The sequence below is a fragment of the Protopterus annectens genome, chromosome 2.part1 (assembly GCF_019279795.1).
Source record: "Protopterus annectens isolate FY-2018-M chromosome 2.part1, PAN1.0, whole genome shotgun sequence".
Taxonomy (NCBI): domain Eukaryota; kingdom Metazoa; phylum Chordata; order Ceratodontiformes; family Protopteridae; genus Protopterus; species Protopterus annectens.
The window spans coordinates 295,986,102-296,013,635 of NC_056729.1; the positions used below are offsets into that span (position 1 = coordinate 295,986,102).

General features: G+C 40.8%; 1 protein-coding gene across 1 annotated transcript in view; it reads right to left on the reverse strand.

Annotated features, from left to right (window-relative positions):
* KLF3 (Kruppel like factor 3) overlaps positions 1–27,534 on the reverse strand; it is a 184,375-nt gene that overhangs the window by 74,484 nt on the left and 82,357 nt on the right. Inside the window, exon 4 of the mRNA XM_044062142.1 lies at positions 2,781–2,916. Coding sequence (XP_043918077.1) covers positions 2,781–2,916 — 136 coding nt within the window. The remainder of the gene's footprint in view (positions 1–2,780; positions 2,917–27,534) is intronic.

A 27,534-nucleotide genomic window follows, 5' to 3' on the forward strand; every position in this document is an offset into this window, starting at 1 on the left:
AATAGCAGTCATCTCACACACCTTTTTTCAGAACTATGAGAAAGTGTAGATAAATCCTAGTTTCTCAATGGTCTAAGGTGAGAAACCAAATAGCTACCTTCTACAAGAAACGTTGCACTTTTTCTGCTTTCCCTTGTCTTCTATGTAATGGTACAGAATCTGCACTGAATGAACTGTGAGATCTGCAAGTGTATAGAGCAACAATCAGATACTGTCCTCTTCTGTATTAACTCTTTGGATAAAAGTCCTGGGTGATCTAGATATACATCTTAATATTAAGGAAATCTTTCCCCATCGACTACTGGGGCACAACAGTAAGGCAATCACGGGGATAACATTACTGGAGACATCTCCTTTTATCAGATTAACAATGTGGACCACCTGATCTGCCCAAAATGGTGCTGATATCAATGACAAATTTCCTGATTTTGGCTGTCATTGTGAGAACTGACAATAAAGGATGACAGTGTCTCTACTAGTTATAATAACAAGAGGGTCTGGTGAGTAGTATGCAATAGCTAAAGCACAGAAACTCCCACCAGTCTCTCTCTTGGTTTGTTAAATTTGCTGTCTGCCTCTTCACGGAATTAAACGCCTAGATTGGAAAACCCAAGAGATGCTCAATAAGCCAACAAAAACATTACTTCACAGTAATGAGTCTTACACACAGATCATTATACCCAATTCTTTAGCTTTGTTTATGACATCTGAGGAGTTATACATAACTTCTATGGAGATTCGAGTTCCCACAATGACTGTCACTGTTCCAGCTGTCCAAGTAAAGTAATGAAGTTGAGATCAGGAATATAGTTAAACCCTTCAAAGGCTGTAGGATAGAGGACTAGAATTAAAATGAATGTGCCTTCACATCAATGTGGTCCAGAAACCTATGTTTGCTGAGAAGCAGACAGTACTGTGAGATAAGATTTCTGTGGTAGGCAGTAACAGCTACATTGTAATGCCTCTCCATGCATTTCACTCAGAAGACAAGAAGCAGAACCCGATTTCTCTCCCAGGGTGTCATCTATATACACTCGGAGACAAAAATAATTTTTTGAATCTGAAACTGGATATACTTTGTTACCTGTGGGAAGACACTGAACACTGCCTGACTAAGGATATTAGATTTTCAGCATGTACCTCCACCTTTGTAGAGGCAGGTGACACTTGTAAGAATAACAGATCTGGAAGGTCTTCTGCAAGGTCAACATCAGAAGTAGGAAATAAGAACTTGAAAAGATAGCAAACATCCTCAGTAGATTAACATCTGCTGCCTGAAAATGGAGTCCAGTCCAGGAAACCTACTGGAATCAAAACAATCCAAAATATCTACTTTTAAGTAAACAGATAAGCCAAAAAAAAAAACAAACAGCTTTTAAGCAGTCGTAATCATCCCATTTTCTGGATGACATCAACCATTTATGCCAACTGTTTCTTTATTATTTCACCAAGTCTGATGATTTTCCTTAGAGGAAGTCAGCATTTCACTCACCAAGCCTGGCTCTGAGGCAAACTTTAACAGCTGCTAGTGACTAAGAAGACTGAATTATCACTATCCAGGAATGTGATATGCTGACGAAGAATGTTTTTTATAACTTGTTCTTAGACAAAGAGCCATGATCATGGAACTCTTACCTTCTATATGAACAATAATGCAGACTGCTAAAACTGTCTTCAGGGATCCATCCAGTGCTAGCCCAATCTGGCAGCAACAGAAACAGATGGAAACTATAAGGCTGCCATTTCGACTGTTTATCTGTGAAGACTATGTTTCATACCCGCTAAAATCTGTTACAAAATTCAGCATCCAATTTTCTACTAAATGTAAAAAACATGAATAAGCAAAGCCCCCCACCTTTGAAATGTTACTTCCCCTGACTTGTCTTCACAAACATCACTGGAGGAAATAGATGCAAAATTCAAATCATCTTTCTTATAAAAGCTGTACAAATTTGGAGACAAAACTGAAAAAAAAAATAAAACAATAAAACTGACTTTAAAAGCATGTAACTGCCAAAATTCTGCAAACAATGATCTTAAAAGAAACATAAGACAGTTAATATTTTCCTGAGTTACAAAAAAAACTGTCAGAAATTACAGTGTAGATGATATGGCAAAGTTGTCTGAGGGATCTAGTTTACACCAACACAAAACTCATTAAAGCCTTTTCAATTGAGCCTAGAAACTCCAACCAAAAATTTCCATTTACATGGGAAGTCAAGCCCTGTATAACATTCATGTAGAAGAGGACTATGCCTCCTTCCGCACCCCAACTAATGTAATAAACCCCAAAGCCTCCATATTAGCTGCAGCCTGTTGCGTGCATGGTCTTCTGAAGCTGACTGAATGGGTTCCTATGACATAGGTGTCACTATACTGTTTGAAATCGAGAATGGACCTAACTTAAAGATATTTTGTAATGTGACAATCAGAATAAATGATAGACTGCCATGCTTAAAGAAAAATGGCATTTTCTACAGAAAAAAAAAAACAATATCTGATCTGCTTCGAGTTTAGCATATACAAAAAGTCAAGTTACCTCTGCAAAGAAAAATCGTTTTTTTTCACAAATATATGACAGAGGTGAAGTGAGCTATATTGCTAAGTATGGCAAGAAAAATTAACTTATTGGTCAAGTAAGGGAACAATGATTGAGGTAGGTCTGGCATGTAGGCTGGAAAAGTGCTCTGCTGCATTACTTAAGCGATTCAATGTACAACAAAAGACAGTATCCATTCCGCTCACACAATCTTATAATCAGAAATGAAGCAAATACTTACTCTTGTGAAAACACTGAAAGGGGGGGACTGACTGAAGATGTCACCTCATCTGGGTAGCTGTCAATCAGGTAGTCAGTGCCAGGCTCAGTTTTAATCGGCTTCAGCAGCATGTCATCACAATGTTCCATCATAGACACTTCAAAATATAAACAAGTAAGTATATTAAAATATGTACTGCTAAATTACACAATAATAGAGCATTTACTTTATCTTCAAGTAAGCAGAATAACCTACTTATTTTTGTTTTCAGTAACTGATTAAGCATATTAGGCAAATATATCAACTTATAAAGCAGAAATGCCTGTGGAAGGGTAGTTAGAAATAAAAACACTATTACCAGATTCTACTGCCTTGAAGTGTTTATAAATAAAACTAAAAAACTGTTAAGAAATACATCCTGCCATAGCTGCATACACACGGTTGTAAAGAAAAGTATGTAAACAAGCCCACAGATAATTAAGAGTGATACAAAGGAGGCATACTGCTGCCGTTTTTGCTGAAAAGTACAAATATGTTGAAACACAGAGACAGGTAGAATAGGAAAAATGGTTTAATTTACTCTGAGGTGCAATGACATCAGTATTGAATTATATTATCACAAATTACTAATAAATATATGAAAACAACTCACAGAAGCCCATAATATACAGTCACCACTATTTTTTGTAAATATATGTATTTTTACGTCACAGAATACTTGCCCAAAACAGCACAACTGGAATGCATGACGGGCACCATACACATTTAACAATATTAAAGTCAACAATAAACTTGACTGAAATAAGAACAGTATAATTATTAACACTATACAACTGTCACGTATGGAGCAGAGCAACTGTGGATTAACCTTAATAACTAAACTTATGCTGTCAGATGGGCTGCAGATTATGTATTTATCTACAGACAGTACACAAAGGAATAATGTGTACTAATGTAAGAAACATGCAGTGGTTGGCCTACAGTTATATAAAGAATATAAATGGAATGGGCCGCCAAAAATTCGTCAACCGAGCATTAAGTGCTGAAATAAAAGAATAAAGTCAAGCTATGTGTGTTTAAAGTTATGGGAGTGGTGGGAGGTTGTGCTTAAGGTCCTGCTTCTGTTTACCATCTGGAACTAATTTTCAATTTAAAATCCTCAGTTTAGTTTAAATTAATTACAAAAGGTAATAATTAATACATATATTTACAAGCAGTCCCATCTCAAGGCTGCTAAATTCCAGTGATGCATGTTGCAATCAATCAGTCTGAAAACATACAAAAGTCTTTACGTTGGATAAACATTTCCACTATTTAATATGCAGCCTTTCACTACTACAGTATTATGTATATCAGGCTACCATGGCCTGTACTCTCCATTACAAATCAGCTTGAGGATGAAGGCTGTCATTTCAGTTTTCTGGCTATCACAGGATTTCACACATTGTGCTTTTCCTTTTCAGCCTCTGTCCTTAAAAATTATAACCACCATAAAAATATATGCAAGTAATATTTACAAGAAGATATAAAAAGTTACAGCTAGTACTTCTGAATGGATCTTAGGACCAATGCTAAAAAGAAATTAATTGCATGCAATTTTTGACTAAATAAATCAATAAAACCAAAAAGCAGATTTGTAATGGAGAGTACAGGCCATGCTAGCCTGATATACATAATACTGTAGTAGTGAAAGGCTCTTTTCACAATCCATACACTCAGAAAAATAGAAAAAAAAAAACTGATATTTTCTTAGCAAAGGAAGAACAGCTTGAAATATTAAGATTGTGATGAAATCTCTTGTAACTGTTGTGGTAACAGAATAAAGTATTTAATGAATGTACATTTACTGAGCTAATGAGACTGTAATTGCTCAGTTTTTAAAGGTACTACTGGTATTGGACTGTACTTCATCTAAGGATAGTATTAAAGCCTATTTTTTTCACATAAAAACATCAGTAATCTAAACAAGTATTCAACCTGAAAAGTCTTCAAAAACGTAACATTTTCTATACTGGGAAAAGCAGGGCAAAGCGGCAAACCCTCCCATATCACCATGCAAGGGTCCTACTTCTGTACCCTTTAACTTTAATAATGATCTTCAAGGTCAATGCACCTCAGGACAGACAAGATATCCCTGCCATGTGGAATGCTGAAATTTCACTGAACTTTTTGATGAAATTATCTGAAAAAATAATCAATTATTAAGACTTTTCTAACAAATGCAGCAGTTCTTCTTCATTGAACTGTGTATAAAGGACAAAACTTACATGATAAGTTATGCTAGAAGAATAAGAAAAACAGGGACCCCCGCCTTGGCAAAATAAAATAAAAAAAAAACAGGGAAGGAGGAAGGAGGGTCTCTATAAACAGTAATCTATTTGAATATCTACTGTTATGGTCAGATTACTTATACAACTATTCTATATTCATCATTACATCAACATTGCAATAGTCTTAAGATATATGGGGCAAATACCAAAGCTCAGAAAGAAAGGGGTGCAGTAGAAAGATGAGAAAGTATCTAGGATATAGGACATTGGAGAATAGTTCTAGCAAAGCCTGTTCTGGCCCAAGGAAAAGAATCAATCTTGAAATGCTTGGTAATGGTGTAAAGAGAAGACCATGCTCCTGCCACTATAATATTTCTAAAGACCATCCCCTTCCAAAAAGCTACAGCAGCTAAAGCCCTGGAAGAGTGGGCTCTAACTTTACCTAGAACTGAATGAGAATAACAAACCTGAATCACACGAGACAGCCATTTAGAATTCCTCTCCCCTTATTTTTTGGTTCTGGAAAGAAAACAGGGAAATTACTTGCCTAACTCAATGTAAATTATGTAACCAATTTGAGCATAAAGGAAGGATTAGTTCTTAAAGCTACCCTGTCCTCATGAAAGATGAGACAGAGCTGAATTACCATAAGAGCTTGTAACTCAGACACTCTTCTAGCGAGGACAGAGCAATGAGTACCACTGTTTTCCAAGATAAGAACTTTAAATCAGATTGTGAGCTGGTTCAAAGGAAAAAAAATCTTAAGTTTCTTTCTCTAAAACTAAATTAAGATTTCCAAAAGGAAGCATTTGTTTTCTGACAGAATATGTGGCACCCATTTCAGAAATGTTTAACTTTTAATAAGAAAAGAAAATACAGCTGTGTAAGTAAACTTACCATAAAAGCAGATATTGAAATGATCACTGCTATTGTAGCCATAGCTATATGGTTTATATCCTGTCAAGGATATAATATGTGACCAGCTTCCAAAGCTTCAGGGCACCGTCCATGTGCCCAAACTGTCAGGAAGCTTGAGCTGAGCTGACTAAAAGAAATGTATGGGCGCAAAGCCCTTCAGAGATTTCCCACCAACAGAGAGAGAGGAGGCTGAGCCCTAAAAGGCAAAGCTAGGAACAACAACAAAAATGTCCATACCATGGCATAAAAAACACACCAAAAATCAAGATGGCTGGAGGGAAGGAGCGGCTAATGAAGCAGTTATCATTCAAACATCAACCATTATGGTAAGTTTGCTTACACATCTGTATTATGTTCACCATATTGATCACTGCTACAGTAGAATTAGCTATACGGATAGATTACCTTAGCTAACTACATTTGGGAAGTGGAAGGAGAAGAGTCAAGGAATCCCTGTAGAATGGCCCCAGCAAAGTCTGATATGGACCTAGAGAATGAATCAAGCTTATAATGCTTTGTAAAAGCATGCACAGAGGACCAGGTAGCAGCTTCTAGAAAACTTCTAGAGTCCAACCCTTTCCAAAAAGCCACACATGAAACCAAGGCCCTGGAAGAGTAGGCTTTTACCTTGCCTGGAACAGATTTGTTACATGAGTACAGCAAAAGTAACAGCCTTAGACAACCATGTGGAAATAGTCAGTTCTGACACAGGTTGCCCCTTCTTCTTGCTTTCACAAGAAATGAACAATTAATCCAAAGATATGAATAATTTAGATCTGTCAAGATAGTACCTGAATTGTCTATGGATATCCAGGGTATGTTTCTCATTTTTAGGCTTAGGAAAGAAAACGGGGAGATGGATAGTAAACTCGGATACCACTTTAGGTATAAAAGGATTAGTTCTCAAAGAAACCCTGTCCCTATGGAAAATGAGATAAGGCTGACTCGCCATAATAGCTTGCAACTCAGACACACTTCTTGCAGTGATCAGGGCAATCAGTAAAACTTTTTTCTATGTTAAGAACCTCGAGCCACCCAGATTAGCTGATTCAAATGGAACAACTGTTACCTTCTCTAACAAAAAAATAAGATCCCAAAGAGGGGCCACTGGTTTTCTCAGCAGCTTTTTATTCAAAGCTCCTTTCAAAAACAGTCTGTCATGAGATTACATCAATAGAGGAGGATCCATGGGCAATGAACCTTGACAGAGGTTGTGAAACCAAAGAACAACTAGCCCTGAATGGGTGCTGGCTATGTTGTTGGCCCCAACTAGAAAAAGCAACTTTTCTATTTGTTAGTATATAACTTTCTAGTGATGGGCTTTATTGCCTCCATTAGTATCTGCTGCATGTCCTCAGTAAAAAGTTGTTTAAAAGGAATTAAGACTATAATCCAGAGATTCAGCTAAAGTCGTTTGATGTCAGGGTATATCAAACACCCCTGTTACATGTATGAGTAGATCCAGTCTGTGAGAAAATCTGTGATAATTGCCTTTGGCCATTTCCAAAAGAAGGGGAACTGTGGGTGCTTGGCCCAGAAGGGAACCACAACAATGATTTTGGGGGAATTCCTTTTGAATTTTCAGAGGTGCCCTGGATATTAGTGGAAAAGCATACAGAAACATTCCTGTCCAAGGAAAAAAAAAATTGACTTCCAGGCCTTCTTACATGGAGTTCTGGAACATAATCTTGCCAGTTGATTGTTCAGACAGGAGGCATAGAGGCCTACTTGAGGAACTCCCCACAGATGGATCATATCTTGGAAGACCACCTGAACTAGTTTCCATTCATGACAGTCTGCCCTGGTCCAACTTAGCTTGCCTGCCACACAGTTTTGTTCTGATGGAATGGAGCATCCCTATGGAGTGAGACTGTGCTGCAAAGTTACATCCCAAGCTAACATGGCTAGTTTGCAAAGGGGATATGACCTGGTTTCCCCTTGCTTGTTGATGTACCACAAGACTGTTGTATTGCCTGTAATCACTTGAAGAGGTCATGATGAGTACCAAAGATGGTTAACAGAGTTTAGTGCCTTGATCTGGGCAAGCATCTCCTTGATATTTATGTGCTCACATCTGCCCTTGATGTCCCACATCCCATGCACTATTATCCTTTCTGTAACTGCTCCCCAAGCACAGTCTGAGGTATGTGTGATGACTTACTCTTTTGGCAGAGGGAGAGAAAAGGGGAGACCTGTATTTAAGGATATCTGTTGTCTTCACCAAACAAGTTCTCTTCTGACAACCCCCAGCACTGGGATTTGAAAAGATAAAGGGTGTTGGTATTACAGAGATTTCAGATACCACTGTATCTTTCTTGTGTGGAGTCTTGCCAGGGGGGTAACATGAGAATCATAGATGCCATGAGACTCAAAATCCTTAGGTATTCCCTTGCAGTGACCAAAGTCTGAGTGGAAAACCTTAGAATAGATCTAGATATAAATCTATTTTTTCCTGTGGAAGAAAAGCTCTTTGAACTGAGGTGTCTAGTTGACATCCCAGGAACACAACCCCATGGGAAGGAGTCAAGAAAGACTTTTGAATATTCTCCTGGAATCCCAGTTTGTGCAAAAGATCTCTGTCAAAAGAGAGATTTCTGACACTTTGAAAAAGACTCTGCAAAGATACGCAAGTCGTCTAAATATGGAAAAATGTGGATACCCTGTAGCCTGCAATGAGCTACAACTGAAGCTGCAATGAGATATAACTAGAGTTAGACATTTTGTGAACACTTTCTGTACAGTGGACAGTCCAAAGGGTAAAACAGAGAACTGATAATGTAATCCAGAAACAGAAAACCTTAACAAACGTCTGAGTTTTGGATGAATACGGATGTGATGCTAACCATCTTTTAAGTCTAGTGTTACCAGGAAACTTGAAAGAGGAAGAAGAATCAATAGATTGTGAAGCGACATAATTTTGAATTTGGGCACTATCACAAACAGGGTTAGGGGGAAAAAATCCAGAACTGGTCCACAAGCATTTTCTTTCTTTAGCACCAGGAACATACTTAAATAAAAACCCTTCCCTACCTGGGATGAAAGAAATGATTCTACTCACTCCTTAAAGCAGCATGTGGTGAAAAAACCGTGGAAACAAACAAACAAACATCTGACGGATGGTGGATGACCCCCTTTGGTTTGGGCAGTTCAAGAATTCTTTTTGGAACCCCCATATCATTTCTTCTTAACTGCTTGTTTACCTGTATTTTGTTTTTATTTATTTTATTTTACATTTGTTTACCGGGAAAGTCCGACTGGACTCAGGACCATTTTCAGTGGAGGCCCGGGGAAAAAAGCTCCACAAATAACACAAAACAATACAATACAATACAATACATGACACAGAGATAGCAAATCATGCATATAGCATTCATACAATATGGCAGAGACTGCAGCTCATAACAGCAACAATCATTGAGGTACAGAATAAACTTAAAACAACATTTTTTTTTACAGTTATAATTACAGCAAGGTAAATATCAATGAGTTGTTGAGACTGTTTATTCTGTTTTTTTGCTAAAATTGGATGAGATGGAAAATTTGGAAAAGGAGGGCTGAAAAATCTTAGAGATTCCCTGGATGAACTTGTCCCTTTTTTGACACTTTTTGTTTACCTCAGCAGAGGGGGCATACACTAAACCTCTAAGCAAGGAATCTCATTTTTGACAGAACCTGGGAGATAGAGAATGTAGCCATGCAAACAGTACCAATGGCCATAACCCTGGAAGAGAGAGTCACACATGCACACAGTCTAAGCAATGAGTAGTGCGACTTGTGCAATAGAAGAAACTAAGTTATTTAATGCAGACTTTTCTGCACAAGAAGAAACTGCACATAAAATATTCCTCATACTTTCACAGTTTGTCAGAACAAATTTTAACATATCAGCCTTACAATTCAAAATTCTGAAAATCAAAGTTGCAGAAGTATACACTTTTTCTATACCTATCAATAATGTTCTCATTCTTACTAGAAAGAGTAGAATTTGAATTAACTAAGTGCTTAGTGGCAGTGGGATCAACTAAAGCTATAGCTGCTGTTGGGAATAGTGCATACAAATTTTAAAAGACTGAAGAACTTTATACATCCTAACTGCCTTTTCGGGGGCAGATGGCTGACTATCAGGAAAATTGCAGACAGTAACACACACACATCTTCTAAAGCAGACAGAACAGGCGGTATTGGTGTAGCTCCTGGAAATTCCTTCTGAAACGCTAGAAGTCTAAATCTCAAAATGCACTCGCTCGAAGCACTCCTTAAAATGGAGAACATCGACATATGTGCTGTAACTGAGACCTGGTTTAAAGCAGCAGAAAGCACCCCTGGTCTACCGGACTCATTCCACACCTCTCTGCCCCAGAACTTGGACCGAAGCTCCAAAGCTGATGGCAAGCGACAGCAGCCGATGCAGAAAAACACTGACTCTGGTATTCGGGCCAGCCGAGGGCTACCACAGCAGGGAAAACCCCCACAGGTGATGACTGCAACAGTAAACCAAGAAGAACATTATTAGGGTCCAACCTAACACTCTCATATTGGGTGACTTCAACTACCCCTCCATTAACTGGGAAAACTACTCATGCACCAACACACTTGCCAAATATTTCCTGGAATTCATTATTTCCAATGCCCTGGACCAGTTTGTTCTTACCCCCACTAGAGGTAGCAACATCCCTGACCTGGTCATTACTAACATGGGTGACCGTTGCTCTACACCAATAGTCAACTTCTCCCTGGTTAGATCCGACCACAAACTAATCACCATGGAAATACACCCCCCCCCCCTGCAAAGGTAACCACCATGAAAAACTTCTCCAAAGCTAACTTTGGGCTCCTAAAAACAAAGGTGTCTTAACTTCACGGCACCCATGCAAATGGAGAATAGTTGCATGACCACCAAATCATACACCAAAGCACTGTACGAACACGTACACAAATGCATGGATCTTGCCATACCCAATAGAACCAAGATGCCCTCCTCTAAAAAAAGGAAGCCAATCTGGTGGCCCCCTGCCATAAACAAACTCTACAACAGAAGGAGGAAACTCATGCGGAATAAGGTGAAGTCCCAAGACTAGAAAGACTCCCTTATCAGCCTCAACAAAAAGTTGAGATCCCTCATCAAATCCTCTAAAGCTAGATATGAAAACAGGATTACAGCATACAGTAAAGACAACCATAAGGCCTTCTACAGTTATGTAAAGGATCTCCACGGCAATACCCAGATTTGCTCTGAGCTACTGCACAATGGTACTCCCTATACCGAGCCAACATATATTGCCAATATACTGGCCGACAGATTCAGTGCCAACTTTACCCCCCCAAAGGACCAATCACAATACCAGTAGATTGTTAGGTGCCCATTATTACTGCTGCACAGGTTAAAACTGCACTGTCCAATGCCAAGAATATAGCATCTACAAGACCTAACAATATCCCTGGCTGTGTTCTACATGAACTACAGAGTGAACTGGCACCTCACCTGTGTGCCCTGTTGAATCACAGCCTCACCTCAGGCTTTGTCCCTACTGAATGGCACACTGCTACAGTCATCCCTCTCCACAAAGGAGGAGGGATTAAAGACCCTGGGAACTACCTCCCCATTAGCCCGACGAGTCTGAGATGCAAAGCTATGGAACGCATCATCATGGACCTAACAAACAAGGATATACGGAATCTCCAAACTCTGGATCCCACACAGTTTGATTTTGTGAAGGGTAGCTCATGCCTGCTCAATCTGGTTGACTTCTTTGAGTCAGTCACCAGAGTTGTGGATGTAGGCAAGGTGGTTCATAGAGCCTACCTTGATCTGGCCAAGGCCTTTGATACCATTCCCCACTCAGGAATCATAGAAAAACTCACTAAGTTAGGCATCAACCTGTATATCACAAGGTGGGTTGCAAACTGGCTCACAGATAGAACCCACAGTGTGAAAGTAACAAACTCCAAGTCAGACTGCCGAACAGGCACTAGTAGAGTCCCACAGGATTCGGTCCTGGGTCCTCTCCTGTTTTTATCTACTTCTCTGAAGTCCAGGCCAACACAAAGGGACACTGGCTGACAAAGTTCGCAGACGATTTCAAGTTGGGAGCTATTATTAACTCCCCAAGTGATGTTGAAATCCTGCAGAAAGGGATCACTGAGACCAACGACTGGTGTCAGAACCATGCCAAAAAATGTGTCATCATCGCCTTTGGGAAAAACCCGGTTCCATGAGTTACCACATCGATGGTAGTCCACTGAACACAGAAGGCATTATAAGAGATCTGGGAACACAGGATGACAGCACCTTCTCTTTTGACCACCACATTGTCACTGTGGTCAGGAAGTCCTTCTATTTGGCACATCTCATTACTAAGGGTTTTGCATCCAGGAAGAAAGAAGTCATTGCATCCCTCTACCCTTTCCTCATTAGGCTAATCATCGAGTACAATGCCCCATTTGGCCTGTACCTCACTAGACACCTGCAACAACTGGAGAGGCCGCAAAAGTACCTCACACAGAGGATCCTAGGCTGTAAACACTTGTCCTATATGGACAGACTCAAAAACCTCCAACTATTCCCAGTCTCATATCGCCTAGTTAGAGGCGATCTCTCTTTTCTTACAAAGCCATATCTGACCCAGCTCTGTTAAAATTACTACATCTAAAGAAATCCCAATCCCTCCGCACCACACGCTCCAGAGACCTCTACCTCATTACTACAATCAACAGAACATGCTGGAGGAACAGGTTCATAACCCAGAGACTGCCCACACTATGGAATAGACTTCCCATACACGTCAAACAGAGCACCTCACTGGCCCTCTTCATGAAAAATCTTGATGAAAGGATGGGAAATAGAATACTCACCCCGGGGATCACTCCAGTGGCTCTACTCGACAGAGGCACTGGGAACTAAGGTCGGGTGGCACAATGCCTCCTACGGGCTAGGCTTATAAAGGCTCCAGGGCCATTAGCCTAGTACACAACTATGAACAACTTATATTTTTTTTATAAGGGACTGACAAACCACAGTGTCCTCACATTAAAAACACTGGAGTATGCTAGACACTATCTCAGAGAATGAGAACTTTCCACAGGAAGAATCAAAAACTAAGCTCTCTTCTGAGTGTGAATCAGAAATCTGAGGAAAATAGCTTTTGTGTGTGTGCATGTGTGTGTGTGTGTGCGTGTGTGCGTGTGCGTGTGTGTGTTTTACATATAGAACCACTACTAAATCCTGAAAACCCAAACTACCGACACCCAAACTCCCGAGACAAAATACCCGAAATACTCAAATACCAGAACATCAAAACCGCGAAATTCAAACTACCAAAAACTACACTCAACATACACCACACACATACACATACACAAACCTTCCCCCAGAACACAAATACACAAACCTAAACTACAGACAAGCAGAAGAGGCAAGCTGCACCCCCCACACCCCCCACTTAAATATTCTAACTCCAAGGTCGCACTACATACACAAACACAAGAAACACCACCATGCACCTACATTCCCCTCGCACACACACATCACAGTCACAACACACACTTACACACTAAACCCCTAACCAACACATTTAAACATAGATACTTACCTGACCTTCCACCATACCGCAACACCAGAAGTGCAAATGTCAAACTCCCGATGACTGGGATTTTGAAATTCGCGCTTCTGGTCTTTCGGTAATTAGGGGTTTCAGCTATATAGTCTCAAAAGTTTGAAATTCGGTATTTCAAACTTTTAAGATTATGTAGTGATCCCATATATATGTATATATAGATATATATATATATAGATATATATATATATATATATATATATATATATATATACATATATATACATACACACATATACATATATATATATATATATATATATATATATATATATACACACACACACACACACACACACACACACACACACACACACACACACACACACACACACACACACACACAAATTCCCGTTCGGATTCAGAATCTTGAATCTCTTCAGAAAGAAAAGGAATCACCCTTTCTTTTACCAGACACTATTTTACAAGAAGCGTCAACAGCCTGAATTAAACCCTGAGCCAGATCCAGTAAACTGCTCCTATCCAAAGACAATTAAGGATGAGTAGTTAACATGCTTGGTTTTCTGTTTCTTTTTGACAGGAAAAATGGGGACAACCATGCTACTAAAGCCAGCAGTAGCCTCCCCAGGGACGGGTACAGTATTCTGATACAACAGGGAAAACTTCCCAGTTCCCGCTCCCAAGACAGACAACATTGGCTCTCCCTTGCCAACTGAGGGGACCTTAACAGTCGCACAGGACATGGCTAAGCCCTGGTCCATAGTGGCTGTAGGTGCTACACCAGAGGAATCTAGGTTAAAAGATGAGTGGTCTGAGGTACAACAAATGGCCACAGCAGTCACCCACCTGTGCCAAAGGTAAATTACTAGCATGCTGTGGTGGAAAAGTCTGTTTGCTTATTTTTTTTCTTTTTGTGGCTGGAAGAAGGACTAGCCATGGTACCAGTAGTCTGTTCCATGGTCAAGCCTAAAATGATACCTCTTAGGGAAAACAAGTAACAAATGCCAGTAAACACTACTAGTCTACACAAGTTACTTTTCTGACAGAAAAACACAGTAAAAAAAACTATAAAACACTCTAAAGTAAAATAAACACAATTTCTCCACAGAAAATGTTTCAGTTACTTTACACCACTTTAAACTGAAAAGAAAAATGAAAAATGATAAACTGAAAGGAAAAATGAGAGCTCATTTTAAAAATACATTACAGTTCGTTAAAATACAACACTCCCAGCAGTAAAATAACTTTCATGAAGAAGAAAGTGATAAAATAGCAACACAAACAAGAATATGAAAGTTTTCTTTCTCCAAAGGGAATTTACCTGCCCAGCAAAAGAAAAGAACAAGCCAACTGTCAATTGATAGTTTGGCCACTTGGAAGCTGCCCTGAAGCTTTGGAACCTGGCTGGCTATATGGGATATAACCCATATAGCTAAAGCTACTGCAGCACTGATTAATGGGATGAACATATGGTGGGATCCATGGACAGACAAGCAGATATGGCCAAAAGATAAATCCTGACTGAAGAATAAGAATGGCCAGAGGATAATAACTCACACAAGTAATGAAGAACCAAAGGAATCTGAGCTTTGAAAGGATCCTGGTTCTTGTTTTGGCACTATCTAGAAAACTCTTCCACTTAGCCACATATATATGATCTTCTAGTAGCATATTTCTTAGCCTCCCTTAATACCTACTGCATGTCCTCAGAGAAAACGTGCCTAAAAGGAATTAAAGTGCTATCATCCAGGCCCTAAGCTGAAGAACAGAACCCCTCAATTGAGTAAGTCCATCTTGTGAGGAGGCTTGTGATAATTTCCCCTGGCCATTTTCAACAGAAGGGAAAGCCACTGTCACCTGGGCCAAAAGTGGGTTACCAAAATTATCTTTGGAAAGTCCATCTGAATCTTCAGAAGGACCCTGGCTATAAGAAAAAGTGGGTAGCAATACAGGAACATTCCTGCGTATAGGAATGAAAAGGCTTTTATCTTCCAAGTTCATGGAAGTCGTGTAGCAGAACTTCTTTAGCTGTCTGTTAAGAGTGGAGGCAAAATTATCTACTTGAGGAGTTACCCACAGATGGATCAATTCCTGGAAGACTCCAGGACCCAACTTCCATTTGTGGGGGTCTGTCCTGATCCTGGTCGGCTTGCCAGCCTCTGCATTCTTCTCTGATAGTATGTAAGTAGCCTAAGGTGAAACAATAAAATGAGACACCAGTTTCCAGGATATCAAAGCTAGCCTGCAAAAGGGGAAGGATATACGTTTCCCCCCTTGATTATGTACCACATGACTGTAGTGTTGTCTGTGATCACTAGAATAGGGCCTGGGATCAAGAGGTAATTTAAAGATTTTAGTACATTGATCAATGTCATCATTTCTTTGAGACTGATATGGTTTGACTTGTCTTGTTAGTTCTACAGATGCTCGACTTTTACTGCTTTGGATTCTGCCCCCCCAAACAAAAGTATGATGCGTCTGTGGTCACATATTGAGCAGGTGATGCAGGAGTCAAGGAAGGACCTGGGTTTAGGGGTAACTGGTTCTACCACCACTGGGCCTCTCTCTTGACAAAACTTAGAAATGGAATCTGAAAGGATAGTGGATGCTGATGCGTGGTACATAATGACTTGAGGAAAGAAATGTTGTGTAAAATCTTACCATAACCATAGATGTCCTTCTCTTCCATGTTGCAGTATTCTGTACATATGGGTTTTCTCCTCTTGGTACCCTAACGTTCGACCAGTATACAAAAGATTTCAGGTCAGTCGCTGTATGGTGCATAGGATGTCTGATGTGGCTAGCAGAGTGTGAGCCATAAAAGTGACATCTGCATGCACCAGTCCTCAGAGCTGAGCGCCCCAGTCGGACCCAATCCTAATAAGGTTAATGCCAGTCCTGTGCCATCCAAAAATGGGAGTTGCTATATAACAGGAGGGGTAGGCGGATAGGAAGGAATACTGCAACATGGAAGAGAAAGACATCTATTGTTATAGTAAGATTTCTATATCTTTCTATTCACATGTTGCAGTACTCTGTACATATGGGTGAGTGCCAACATATGGGTGAGTGCCAAAGCTCACTGTGAGGAAGGGGCAGGTGGCCTAGTAGAATTGTCCAGGAATCCATGTAGGACAGCTCTGCAAATCCAGCTCTGGCCCTAGATATGTCATCTAACTTGTAATGTTTGGTGAAGGTATGCACAGAAGACCAAGTGGCTGCTTCAAGAATAGTGGAAGTGTCCAAACCCCTGAAGAATGCCCCAGAAGAGGCCATTGCCCTGGTGGAGAGTGCTTTGTCAGTACCTTGCAGGGATTTACTGTGGTGTTTGTAGCAAAAGGTAATAGCTTTGGAAATCCATGTTGAAATTGTTTGTTTAGATACTGCTTTCCCCAGGGCCCTGGGGTGGGAGGAGATAAACAGCTGATCTACCTGTCTGATGGAACTGGTTTTGTACAGATAGAATCTGAGTTGTCTGTGCACATGCAGGGAATGAAGTATTCTTTCACTGTCTCCTTGTGGATTGGGAAAGAAGATGGGCAGGTGGTTGGCTTTATCCCTGGGCATGAAGGAAGGGTTAGTTCTAAGAGTTACCCTGTCTGTGTGGAATACTAAGAAGAGTGGAATAGCCATGAAGGCTTGCAACTCCAACACCCTTCTAGCCAAGGTCAAGGCCACGAGGAAGACAGTCTTCCATGTGCAATGTTTTAGGGAAGCTTTGGCAGCTGGCTCGAATGGGGGAAGTGTGAGCTTCTCTAAAACATAGTTCAGGTCCCACGGAGAGGGGGAGGATTTCCTTGGTGGCTGACATGAAGTACCTCTTAAGGAACAGCCTTGCAGGTAGTCTGGAAGCTAAGGGAGGGTCCAGAGGAAGACATGCAGAAATGGCAGACAAATGGGTCTTAATGGATGAGAATGCAAACCCTGTCTGCAACAGTTCACACAGGTAAGACAGTACTAGAGGAGTCTCGCTTTGCAGCGGGTCAAACTGCCTTTTGAGACACCATATGGAGAATATTTTCCACTTTGATAGGTAAGATTTCCTGGCATTTGGCTTCCTGACCTCCTGCATGACAGTGAGCATGTCCTCATTGTAAAGGTGTCTAAAAGTGATCAGAATCCTATCACCCACAGAGTGAGGTGAAGAGATTGCCACTGTGGGTGGATTTGGGTTCCCTTTTGCTGTGTGAGAAGGACCACTCTGAGGGGTAACTTGTGGTGATTGCCCTTGGATAGTTGTAAGAGGAGAGGGAACTAATGCTGTCTTGGCCAATAGGGAGTCAACAGCAAGATTTTTGGTCTGTCCTGCTGGATCTTCAGCAGGACCTTTTGAACAAGAGGGCAGGGGGAAATCCATAGAGAAATATCCCCTTCCAGGAAATTGAAAAGGCATCTGTTGCCATAGCCTGTGGTTCTGGTTGTCTGGTGAAGAAGGAAGGAAGTTGCCTGTTGATGGAGGAGGCAAAGAGGTCTATTTGAGGTGTACCTCAATGGTGGACCAGGTCCAGGAAGACATCCCTGTGAAGCATCCATTCGTGTGCCTTTGTCATGGATCTGCTGAGAGAGTCTGCCTGAAAATTCTGTTGGGAAGGTATGTATCCCTGGGAGGTGGCCATTTCTACAAAGCAAATAAGACTTGGTCGCCCCTTGCTTGTTGAGATACCACAGCACTGTGGTATTGTCTGAAAATCTTTAGGGGTCGTATTGAAGCTTGGCCTGGAAGGCCCGCAGGGCCAGTAATATTGCCCTCATTTCTCGGATACAGATGTGATCTTTCCTGTGTGGCACTGGCCACACTCCCTGCATTTTCAGGTGCCCCAGAGTTGGTCCCCAGCCCAAGTCTGAGGCATCTGTGGACATGGTCTGCTTCGGTTGGGGTGGTTGGAGGGGAAGACCCGGGTTGAGGTTTAACTGCTTCAACCACCAATGTATCTCCTGTTTGAGGCAGGGCAGGAGGGGTACCCTGTACCTGAGGGGGTGGGAGTGCTGCATCCAAACTGCCCTGAGGTACCATTGTAGTTTCCTCATATGGAGTTTGCTAAAGATAGCATGGGTATAGTGGATGCCATGTAGCCCAGGAGCCTGAGGTACTACCTTGCGGTAATCTCTGTGGTGTGAAAGGAGAAAAGTAGGTGTTGTGTCAAGTTTTCCACCTTATGGGGTGGAAGGTAAGCTTTCATGACAGTCTTCTTGGGATGCAGGATCCATACAACCATGTCTTGAGTAGGTTTCAGTTGGGATTTGAAGAAATTGAGCTGAAATCCCATGGACTGCAGGAGAGTAATGGTAACTTGTAAGTGTTGTAAGAGCGTCTGTTTGCAGTCTGCCTGAATGAACAGGTTGTCCAAATAAGGGAAGATTGGTATTCCCTTTGTCCTGCTGAAGGTTGGTACCTAAAGAAAAGCTTGAGAAGAGAGACAGGTCCAAAACTGGCCTCCAGGGACCATCTTTTCTTGGAACCAGGAAAATCCTGGAGTAGAAGCCCCTTTCTATTGCAGACCGAGGAACTGTTTGAATGGTGCCTTGAGTCATAAGATTGTCTAGCACTAGTTGTAAGAGGTGGAGCTGTTCTTTTGGGGCTGTAGGATTCCCTTTCTCTTTGGTGGAATGAGGCAGGTCATAAAGTACCCATCTCTTATTATAGAAAGGACCCACTTGTCTGAAGTGATAAGTCTCCACACTAGGAGACAGTGAGAGAGACATAGTGGGAGACTGATAGAGGGAGGCGGTGGGGATCCAAAGTTGGCAGGTAGTCACACACTACCTGACCTGTCTTGAAAGGGCATCCTCTGACTGGTAGATGTCATGGCTCAGGTAAGAGTGGGTTGCTTCATAGAGGTTTTCCTAGGCCTAGAAGAGGTAGCTGGGCGAGAGTGTTTTCTGATAAATTGAGTTTTGGCTGGATAATTCCTCTGAAATTCTGGAATTGGGGAAACCAGCAGGTGTTTTAAATCTTGCATCTATTTCCCCTTTTGTTGCAAAGACTTGAATAAGTCTGCCACTTGTTCACCAAACAGTTCTGTATTGTCCAAAGGAGCATCTACCAGCTTAGTTCTGAAATCATCTGGTAGGGGTTGGAGATGTAGCCAAGAATACCTTCTTAAGACAGATGCTAATACTGCTGACCTGTCTGAGGCCTCAACAGCATCATAGCTGCACTGGATAGAATGCCTAGTAACTTGAGAAGTAAGGGCAACTAGGGAATACAGCTGAGCTTTGGCTGCAGAGTCTAGGGAGTCAGACAATTCCTTGGAATGCTTCTCCAAAACGGACAAGGCATATTTAACCATATGTGCCTGATAATTAGTTGCTTTGAAAGCCAGAGCAGCAGAAGTATATATTTTCCTACCCAGGCTCTCCATGGTTTTGCTGTCCTTGTCAGCAGGGAGAAGGGTGGTAGAAGGCAGTAGCTTAGAAGCCTTGTCAGTAGAAATGGAAATTGTGGCAGGGTCTGCAGCAGGACACTAAGGAATATTGCATTCTCCATGGTCTTTATAAAGCCTATCAGGTCTGCATGGGGCAGGTGGCTGGGAGTCTGGGTTTAAGGATGCTGCTGAGAAGGCATCCAGAAAAGCAAGAAGAATGGGAGGAACAGCACTAGGGGTTGGGGAATCCATTTGGATAAGGTCATAATACCTCTTTTTTACCTCTGTCATTTCTGATGATTCCCACTTAAAATGCTCCTTCATTTTAGCTATAGTTTCCCCAAAGGTTAGATCCTCTGCTGGGGAACCATATCCTAGGGAAGAAGGCAGCTGGGAGGCATATGTGAGGGATTCTTCAGGAGAAGAATCAGAGGATTGCTCCTCTTCTATCTGAGAGGGATATAATGTCCGAGGTCTGGGGCTCAGGATAGGAGGAGGAATTGTGGAAATCCCAGGTGTGGTAGGCCGTAACGTCATAAAGGCATTAAACAGGCTTTGACTGAAAGCCTGCCAATACAGAGTACTTTCAGTAGCTGGAGACACATGTTTCCGCTTTTCCTTCTTTTTGAGCGACAGCCTAGTCTGAACAGAGGAAGGCCTAGTGTCGAACTGTAAAGGAACGGAGGAATCCAACGGTCTTACTGAAAATGCAGGTTCCACCTCGGCGTAGGAAACCGATGTCAGAAAAGCCTCCGTGGACGTGCCCTCAGCACAGGATTGTGCGGTTTCTATATAGGTACCCACTGTATATGAGGCAGCGGAGCCCGAGCATTCGGCCAGGCTGATGTTGGCCACAGGCTGGGGGTCGGTCTGAGGAGGTGTAGCGGCAATAGCAGGCCTGATGGTCTTGGTCTTCTTTTCTGGCGATTCAGTAGCTAAGTTGGTGGAACCTTCCATACCTAACGCTAACTGTTTCAGACATTGGTTTTCCAAATATAAGTTAAGCACGTGCAGTCGGCTATGGAGAGTTTGGGCACAAACTCCTGGCAGATGCAGGCCTTATAGTCATGCGACCTACCTAAATAAAACAACCACTGATCGTGAGCATCTAACATTTGCCCTTTCTGGATAACATGAACAAGCATTAGAAAGACAATGACTGAAAGAAGGTTCCACAACGTGGCACTTATCTGATTTCTGTAGAATCAGATAGACGGGAAGGCAGGAACACCTGGCGTTCGACTGGCGGCTGAGAAGTTCTGAGGACTGGTGCATGCAGATGTCACTTTTATGGCCTACGCTCTGCTAGCCACATCAGACGTCCCAAGCACCGTACAGTGACTGAAATCTTTTGTATACTGGCCAGACATTCGGGTACAATGAGGAGAAAACCCATATGTACAGAATACTGCAACATGTGAATAGAAGGAGATCCAATAAATTTATACCGTGTGGAGTCTTCAAACAGCATCATGAGAACAGTGGAAGCCATAAAAATCTAGAATCCTGAGGAATTCCCTGAGTATTGAAAAAGTCTGACTGGAAAAATTTAGGAACTGTTGTTCATAATAGCCCACTTTTTCTTAAGGAAGAAATGCCATCATAGCAGATGTGTCATGGAGACACCATAACAACACTATTCTTTTAGATGGAATGAGAGAAGATTTTTTCTACATTCATATGAAAGCCTATATTGAGGAACATATTCTTTACCAGGTGAAGAGATTCTATTCAGGATGAAGAAGACACCAGAAAGATATGACTGTCATCTCAGTAGGGAAAATGTGTACTCCCTGTAATATGCAATGGACTACAACAGGGACTAGATGATTTGTAAATACTCTAGGTGCTGTAAATAATCTAAAAGGCAAAACAAAAAACTGAAAATGTGAACCAGATACAGAAAATCTTGCATAGCATCTGAAATTTTTGAGAATTGCATCTTTGAGATCCACAGTTACTAAGATACTGTGAAGAGAAATATATGGTAAGACAGCCTGAAGATGAAAGTATCTTTAACTTTGGAATTTTATGTGATTTAGAAAATAAAAGATCCAAGACAGGTATTCAAGTTCCATCCTTTTTTGTTTACCGAAAAATCTTTTAATAAAAGCCTTTTCTTATCTGATCTGAAGCAGCAGGCTTTATGACTGCTACAGGCAACATTTTGTTCAGAATACAAGGAACCAGTAAGGTTTAGTCCAATGGCTGAGGGGGAATCCCTTGAAAGGAAGGGAAAGAATCCCACTGCCAGTTGTAATATTTTTGAATTATTCTCACAGCCTAGGTATAGGGTATGATCCAACGCTGAAGTGGAAATTGAAGGTTCAAAACTTGGGAAAGTTTTACAGGTTTGCCAGACCATGGACAGAGGAGGCCTGATGGATAGACAGTCAGTCCTTTTAGATGGTCATCTGAGGGGCCTCCTTTCTTTTTTGCACATCTCCCTCCTAAAAATATGCTTCCCTGTTTGTTGTTGCAACTTTTAGGACTGTTTACTACAGAAGGATCATGAACCAGCTGGAAAGTTAGTATTACACTTACAAATGGAGGACTGATATATTTGAGAACATCGTAAATTAGCATTCCCCTTTCATCAAATCTTTTAAATACCTCTGCTGAGGAAGAGCAAAAAAGAATCTTCTTATCCAAGGGGTAGTCATCAGCTCACCCTTTAAATCTTCTGGCAAGACTTGGGAGCACAGCTAAGCAAACCATCTCAGAGACCCAGTGGCAGCTGCCATGGAAATTACAGCAGCTATGTCACAAGAACATTTTAGTGAATGTTTGGTTACTTGTGACACATAAAAGAAGGGAGTTTAAAGACATCTTAAGTGTCTAACTGAGGAAGGTCAGCTAATAAGGTTTTCATTTTGTCAAGTGAAGCCAATAAAAACTTCAACATGATCTCGATAGTTCACTGTTCTAAACACTAGAGTTGGAAGTATACACCTTCTTTTTAAAATGACGAAGAGCTTTACCATACCTACCTGATGGATATTTACAGGAGGAAGGTTTTGACAGAGAGACTACAACATGGTCTGCTCTGGGATTCCTGAAGAGAAACTTTATGATTTTGTGGTATTTTACATAATTTGTTAGAGACTGACAGGTGAAGCACTGGCTGCAAGAAAGGTATCTTCCAAAGCTGGAAGAATAAGAAGAATAGCTGGAGAATGAGGGGTCATCCACCTGTAATAAATTATATCTCTATTGAGATTCTGACATTTTTTTTCTCCTCACTTGAAGAAGTCTTTCTTCCTGCAAACGATATCAGAAAAATAACAAGTCTTCAGCATAAGAGTCAGAAGAAATGTTTTCTTCTGATTCAGATTCCTATTTCTTTTGAGTAAATAACTGACAGGCAAAGCCTAATCCCATTTCCTATATACCCGAGTCAGAGTCTGATGGTAAAGGAGATCTTTTCCTTTTAGAAATTATAGACTGGAATGAGTGAAAGGCTTTGAATGCCACAAAAAAAAAAAAAAAAAAAAAAAAAAACAAACACAAATCCTAGACTTAGCTCCCTTGGCTGTAGGGGACCCTGGGAAAAATTTGTGTTTAACCTTCTGCTTCCTTTGTCTGTTGTAAAGCAGCACTTAGAAATCCCGCCACTCCCCCTAGGAATCTGACTCCTCAATACGGCCTTGACAGAAAATAATATCCCCCCCCTTCTTCAATGTCATAAGACGTGCTTATTCCCTGCCCAAACTGGACATGCAAGCGGCCTTGGAGAATGTACTAACCTTTAATTTTAAGTATTTTTCCTCTGTTTATTTGCCAAGTTTTTCTGCATAGCCGCCTATTTTGAGCATTTTCTGGATTGTTAAACTTGATTTCTGCATTAGTAACTGTATTTAGAGCACAACCTAGAGCTGTTTACTGAATTTCCTGTTTGCACTTATTTTTAAAATCGTTTTTTTCTCAAAACTTGCATTTTATCTGTCTTTGGCCTAGCACTCTTGTGTGGGGTCATTTACTGCACTGTTATAACTTGTTGATACTTGTGAACCTCTGCTATCTCTGAAAAAAAAAAAAATCTTGCTTTTTTCCCACTTTTCTGAGATTTAAAAAAGTTCATTTACAAGCTTGCTGTTCTTGAACTGTTTGTAAGTTTCTGTGAGGCCATTTTTTGCTTGGGCTAAAAAGGGAAGTCTCTCTGTTGATCAGTGGCTGTGAAAAACATTGAGCAGCCTGCCTGACCCTGTGGGAGTGGTTACTGACTTGAAACTGTAGTTTTATTGGCCATTTTGGGTCAATTCCAAAACTCCTTCATCTTCCTCTCTTAAAACCCTCTTTGTGCGGTTTTGCTGCTTTTGAGCATAGCGCAACAGCGGCAGCGCCTAATTGGGTTTAAACTATTCCTGGCTCCACAAAGTCTGCTCTTCACTTTTTCCCTTAGAACTGCTCTATCTCTCAATTTAAACACCGTATTCTCGTTCTAAGGCCCTTCACTGGTCCAATTAAGTAATCCTACAAGTTAGCACTATTAAACCATAAGCACTACTTACTCTTATACTCTCTACGATTACCCTGTCCTCTATTGGTCCATCTTAAATTCAGTTTCCCTATATTACTCTAGCATATCCAAAGGTCAGTCAATGGTTTCCTCTCCAGTCCAGCTGGTGAATATGGGAATTCTGAGGCAATGTTACAACTGTCTCATGTACACGGACAACCCTCTCCTCCTCCAAACAGGTTCAAATATATTTTTAAAACTGGAAGCAATAGGAGTCAGCAGCACGAGTTAATTGTTAAAACTGTTTAATATGAGCGCTTTCGGCTCGGACTATTCCAAGCCTTCTTCAGACAAAACAGTTAAGCACCGACGGCTGAAATTTAAATACTAACATCAATTTACACCTTAATTCACACTTTAATTGATTATTAAAGTGCTATTGCTCTGCAAATATGTCTTAAAACACCAAAACATCAGTTGTCTGCAAACCAATTAATAAAAACATAATAAAATTTTTTATTTAGTAAAAATCAGTAGTAACATATCAAATATATACTGTATATAAAATATTTAAAAATATATATACAGAATAAAATGACAATCTATAATAATAATAATACTTATAATGATGATAATAAATTACAAAAAGTCTTAGATGTTAATAGATATTACATAGCATTTTGATATGAGATGTATGTAGCAAAAATAGATTTATTATCATCATTATAAGTATTATTATTATAGATTGTCATTTTATTCATACGTACATAACTTCTTTATCTGATGTTGTCAATTTTCATTATATCCTCAACTGACAGGACAGAGTCCCAGCTACCAAAAAAGCAGGGTGGACTTAAGGAAGGATATTCCTGAGCACCACTGAGCCAAATGATGGTCTACATCTGGAGAACAGATCTAATTTGTAATGAGTAACAAAGATATGGGGAGTAGGCCAGGTTGCTGCTGCGCATATATCATCCGTGGACATTCTGGACTGAAACCGTAAGGAAGAAGCCATGGATCTTGTTGAATGGCCTTGTAGTGGTTTTAGCAGAATAATGTCCAACTTGTTATAAACAAATGAAATGCAGTTGGTTAGCCACAGAGATAAAGTGACTTTGGCAACTGTTTTTTCCAATTTTACTTCTGAGAATAAAACAAACAATTGATCACATTTTCTAATGTCTTTTGTTCTGATGTCTTCTGTAGAAATGTAATTGTCTGTGGACATCCAATAAATGTAATATGTATTCACATTTGTTAGCAAATTTAGGAAAGAATACTAGCAAATCAGTAGATTGATTGATATTAGATTCTGACACCACCTTAGGAAGGAAGAAAGCATTAGTTCATAATGTAACTCTATCCTTGTGAAAAATCAAGTATGGCGATTTAGAAGACAAAGCTTGAATCTCAGAAATATGGCTGGCAGAGGTAATAACCACCAGAAAATTTGTCTTCCAGGAAAGATGCTTAAGGTCATAAACCAGCAGTAAGAGCCTACAGTACCAGAATCAAGTCCCATGAAGGAGTAGGATCTCTAAAAGGGGGTCTTAGAGGAAGAGTACCTTTCAAGAAGCCTTTGCTTAATTTCTGAGAGGTGACAGAGGAACCATTAAAACCAATGTGAAAATTTGATATGGCCGCTAACTGAATTTTAATGGTTGATGAACTAGCTCCTTCTTTAAAATAATGGGACAAAAATTCAAGAATGGTATGTACGGGGGCTGAAATGGGTTCAGTATTACTTAGGCGATCCCAGTGAGCAAACCTCTTCCATTTGCTGGAATACAGCTTTCTGGTAGAAGGCTTACGGGAAAATAAAAGTATTTGAAGAACAGGCGATGACAGCATAGGTTTTCTGGCTATTAGAGGAACTGGAGAACCAGGCAGCCAGCCTGAGGTTGGTTATGTTTGAACGAATCAGGCTCGTCAGGTGGGAAAGGAGGTCCGAGTTGGAATCCAAGCTTGTTGAAACAAGTGAGGCCAAAGGAAAGGGAACCAAATTTGTTGAGGCCAGTAAGGTGCAATGAGGATGATTTTGCTCTTCAACATGGCAGCTTTCTGAAGGAATTTTGGAAATAGCGGTATAGAGGGAAAAGTTTAAAGTAGACCTGGGGGCCAAGTGTGAAGTAGAACATCCCTCAGGGATTCCCCCTGTGGGGGGATTAGGGCAAAGTAGCTGCTGCGCTTATTGTTTAGAGGACAGGCAAAAAGACTGCAACAAGGCTGGCACCACTGATGGAAAATTATTTCTGTGAAGTTCTTGTTGAGGGACCATTCACGAGGCAAAAGAATGAACTTGCTCAGCTTGTCTGTTGTCACGTTGTATTTCCCCAGAATACAAATTGCTATGAGAAAGTTGTTGGATGAGATCGCCCACTGCCACACTCTGAGAGATTCTTGACACAAGGGGTAAGATCTGATCCCTCCTTTCTTGTTGATATACCAAACTACTGACATATTGTCTGTTTGAATTGCAATGGTCCCCAAAAGAGAATATTCTGAAAGGCCTGCAATGCTAAAAGCACTGCTGTCTTCTCTAGGACACTGACATGCCTTTTCAGGGGACGAAGTTTCTTGGACTATTCTCCGCAGACAATGCTCCCCACCCTAGTTGTGAAGTGTACGTGGTCACTATAGCCTTGGGCTGATGGGGAATAAACGGACTGCCTTGTAGAACCTAATCTGACTGAATCCACTACCTGAGACCTGCCTTGCATGTCTGAGTGATTCGTATCTGATAAGACATGGGTTAGTAAAGTATTGACCATTGTGTGGCTAGCATCCACTGAAGAATTTTCATGTGAAATCTGGCTAAAGGTAGTAATGTTATTGCCATTACCATGGAACCCAGAGCTGGAAGGATCGGGCGGGCTGAAATCTTGGTCCTGCAGATCTTTCTGATCTGTGATTGTGTGGTGTGAACTCTAGAGGGCAGTAATGAAGCTATGGTTGACTGTGCTGAGAACCGCTCCTATGACTTCTAGCATTGGTTTTAGATGAGACTTTACGTAGTTTATGGTTATCTCCAGAAGAGAGCAAGTCTGGAGAACGTGATCTCTTGCCCTTATCAATCGATGCCTGGTTGGAGCGAAAATGAGCCGGTCTTCTAGATATGGAAACACCTGGAATCCTTGCAGTCTCAAGTGAGCTGCTACTACTGCCATGCACTTAGTAAATACCCTG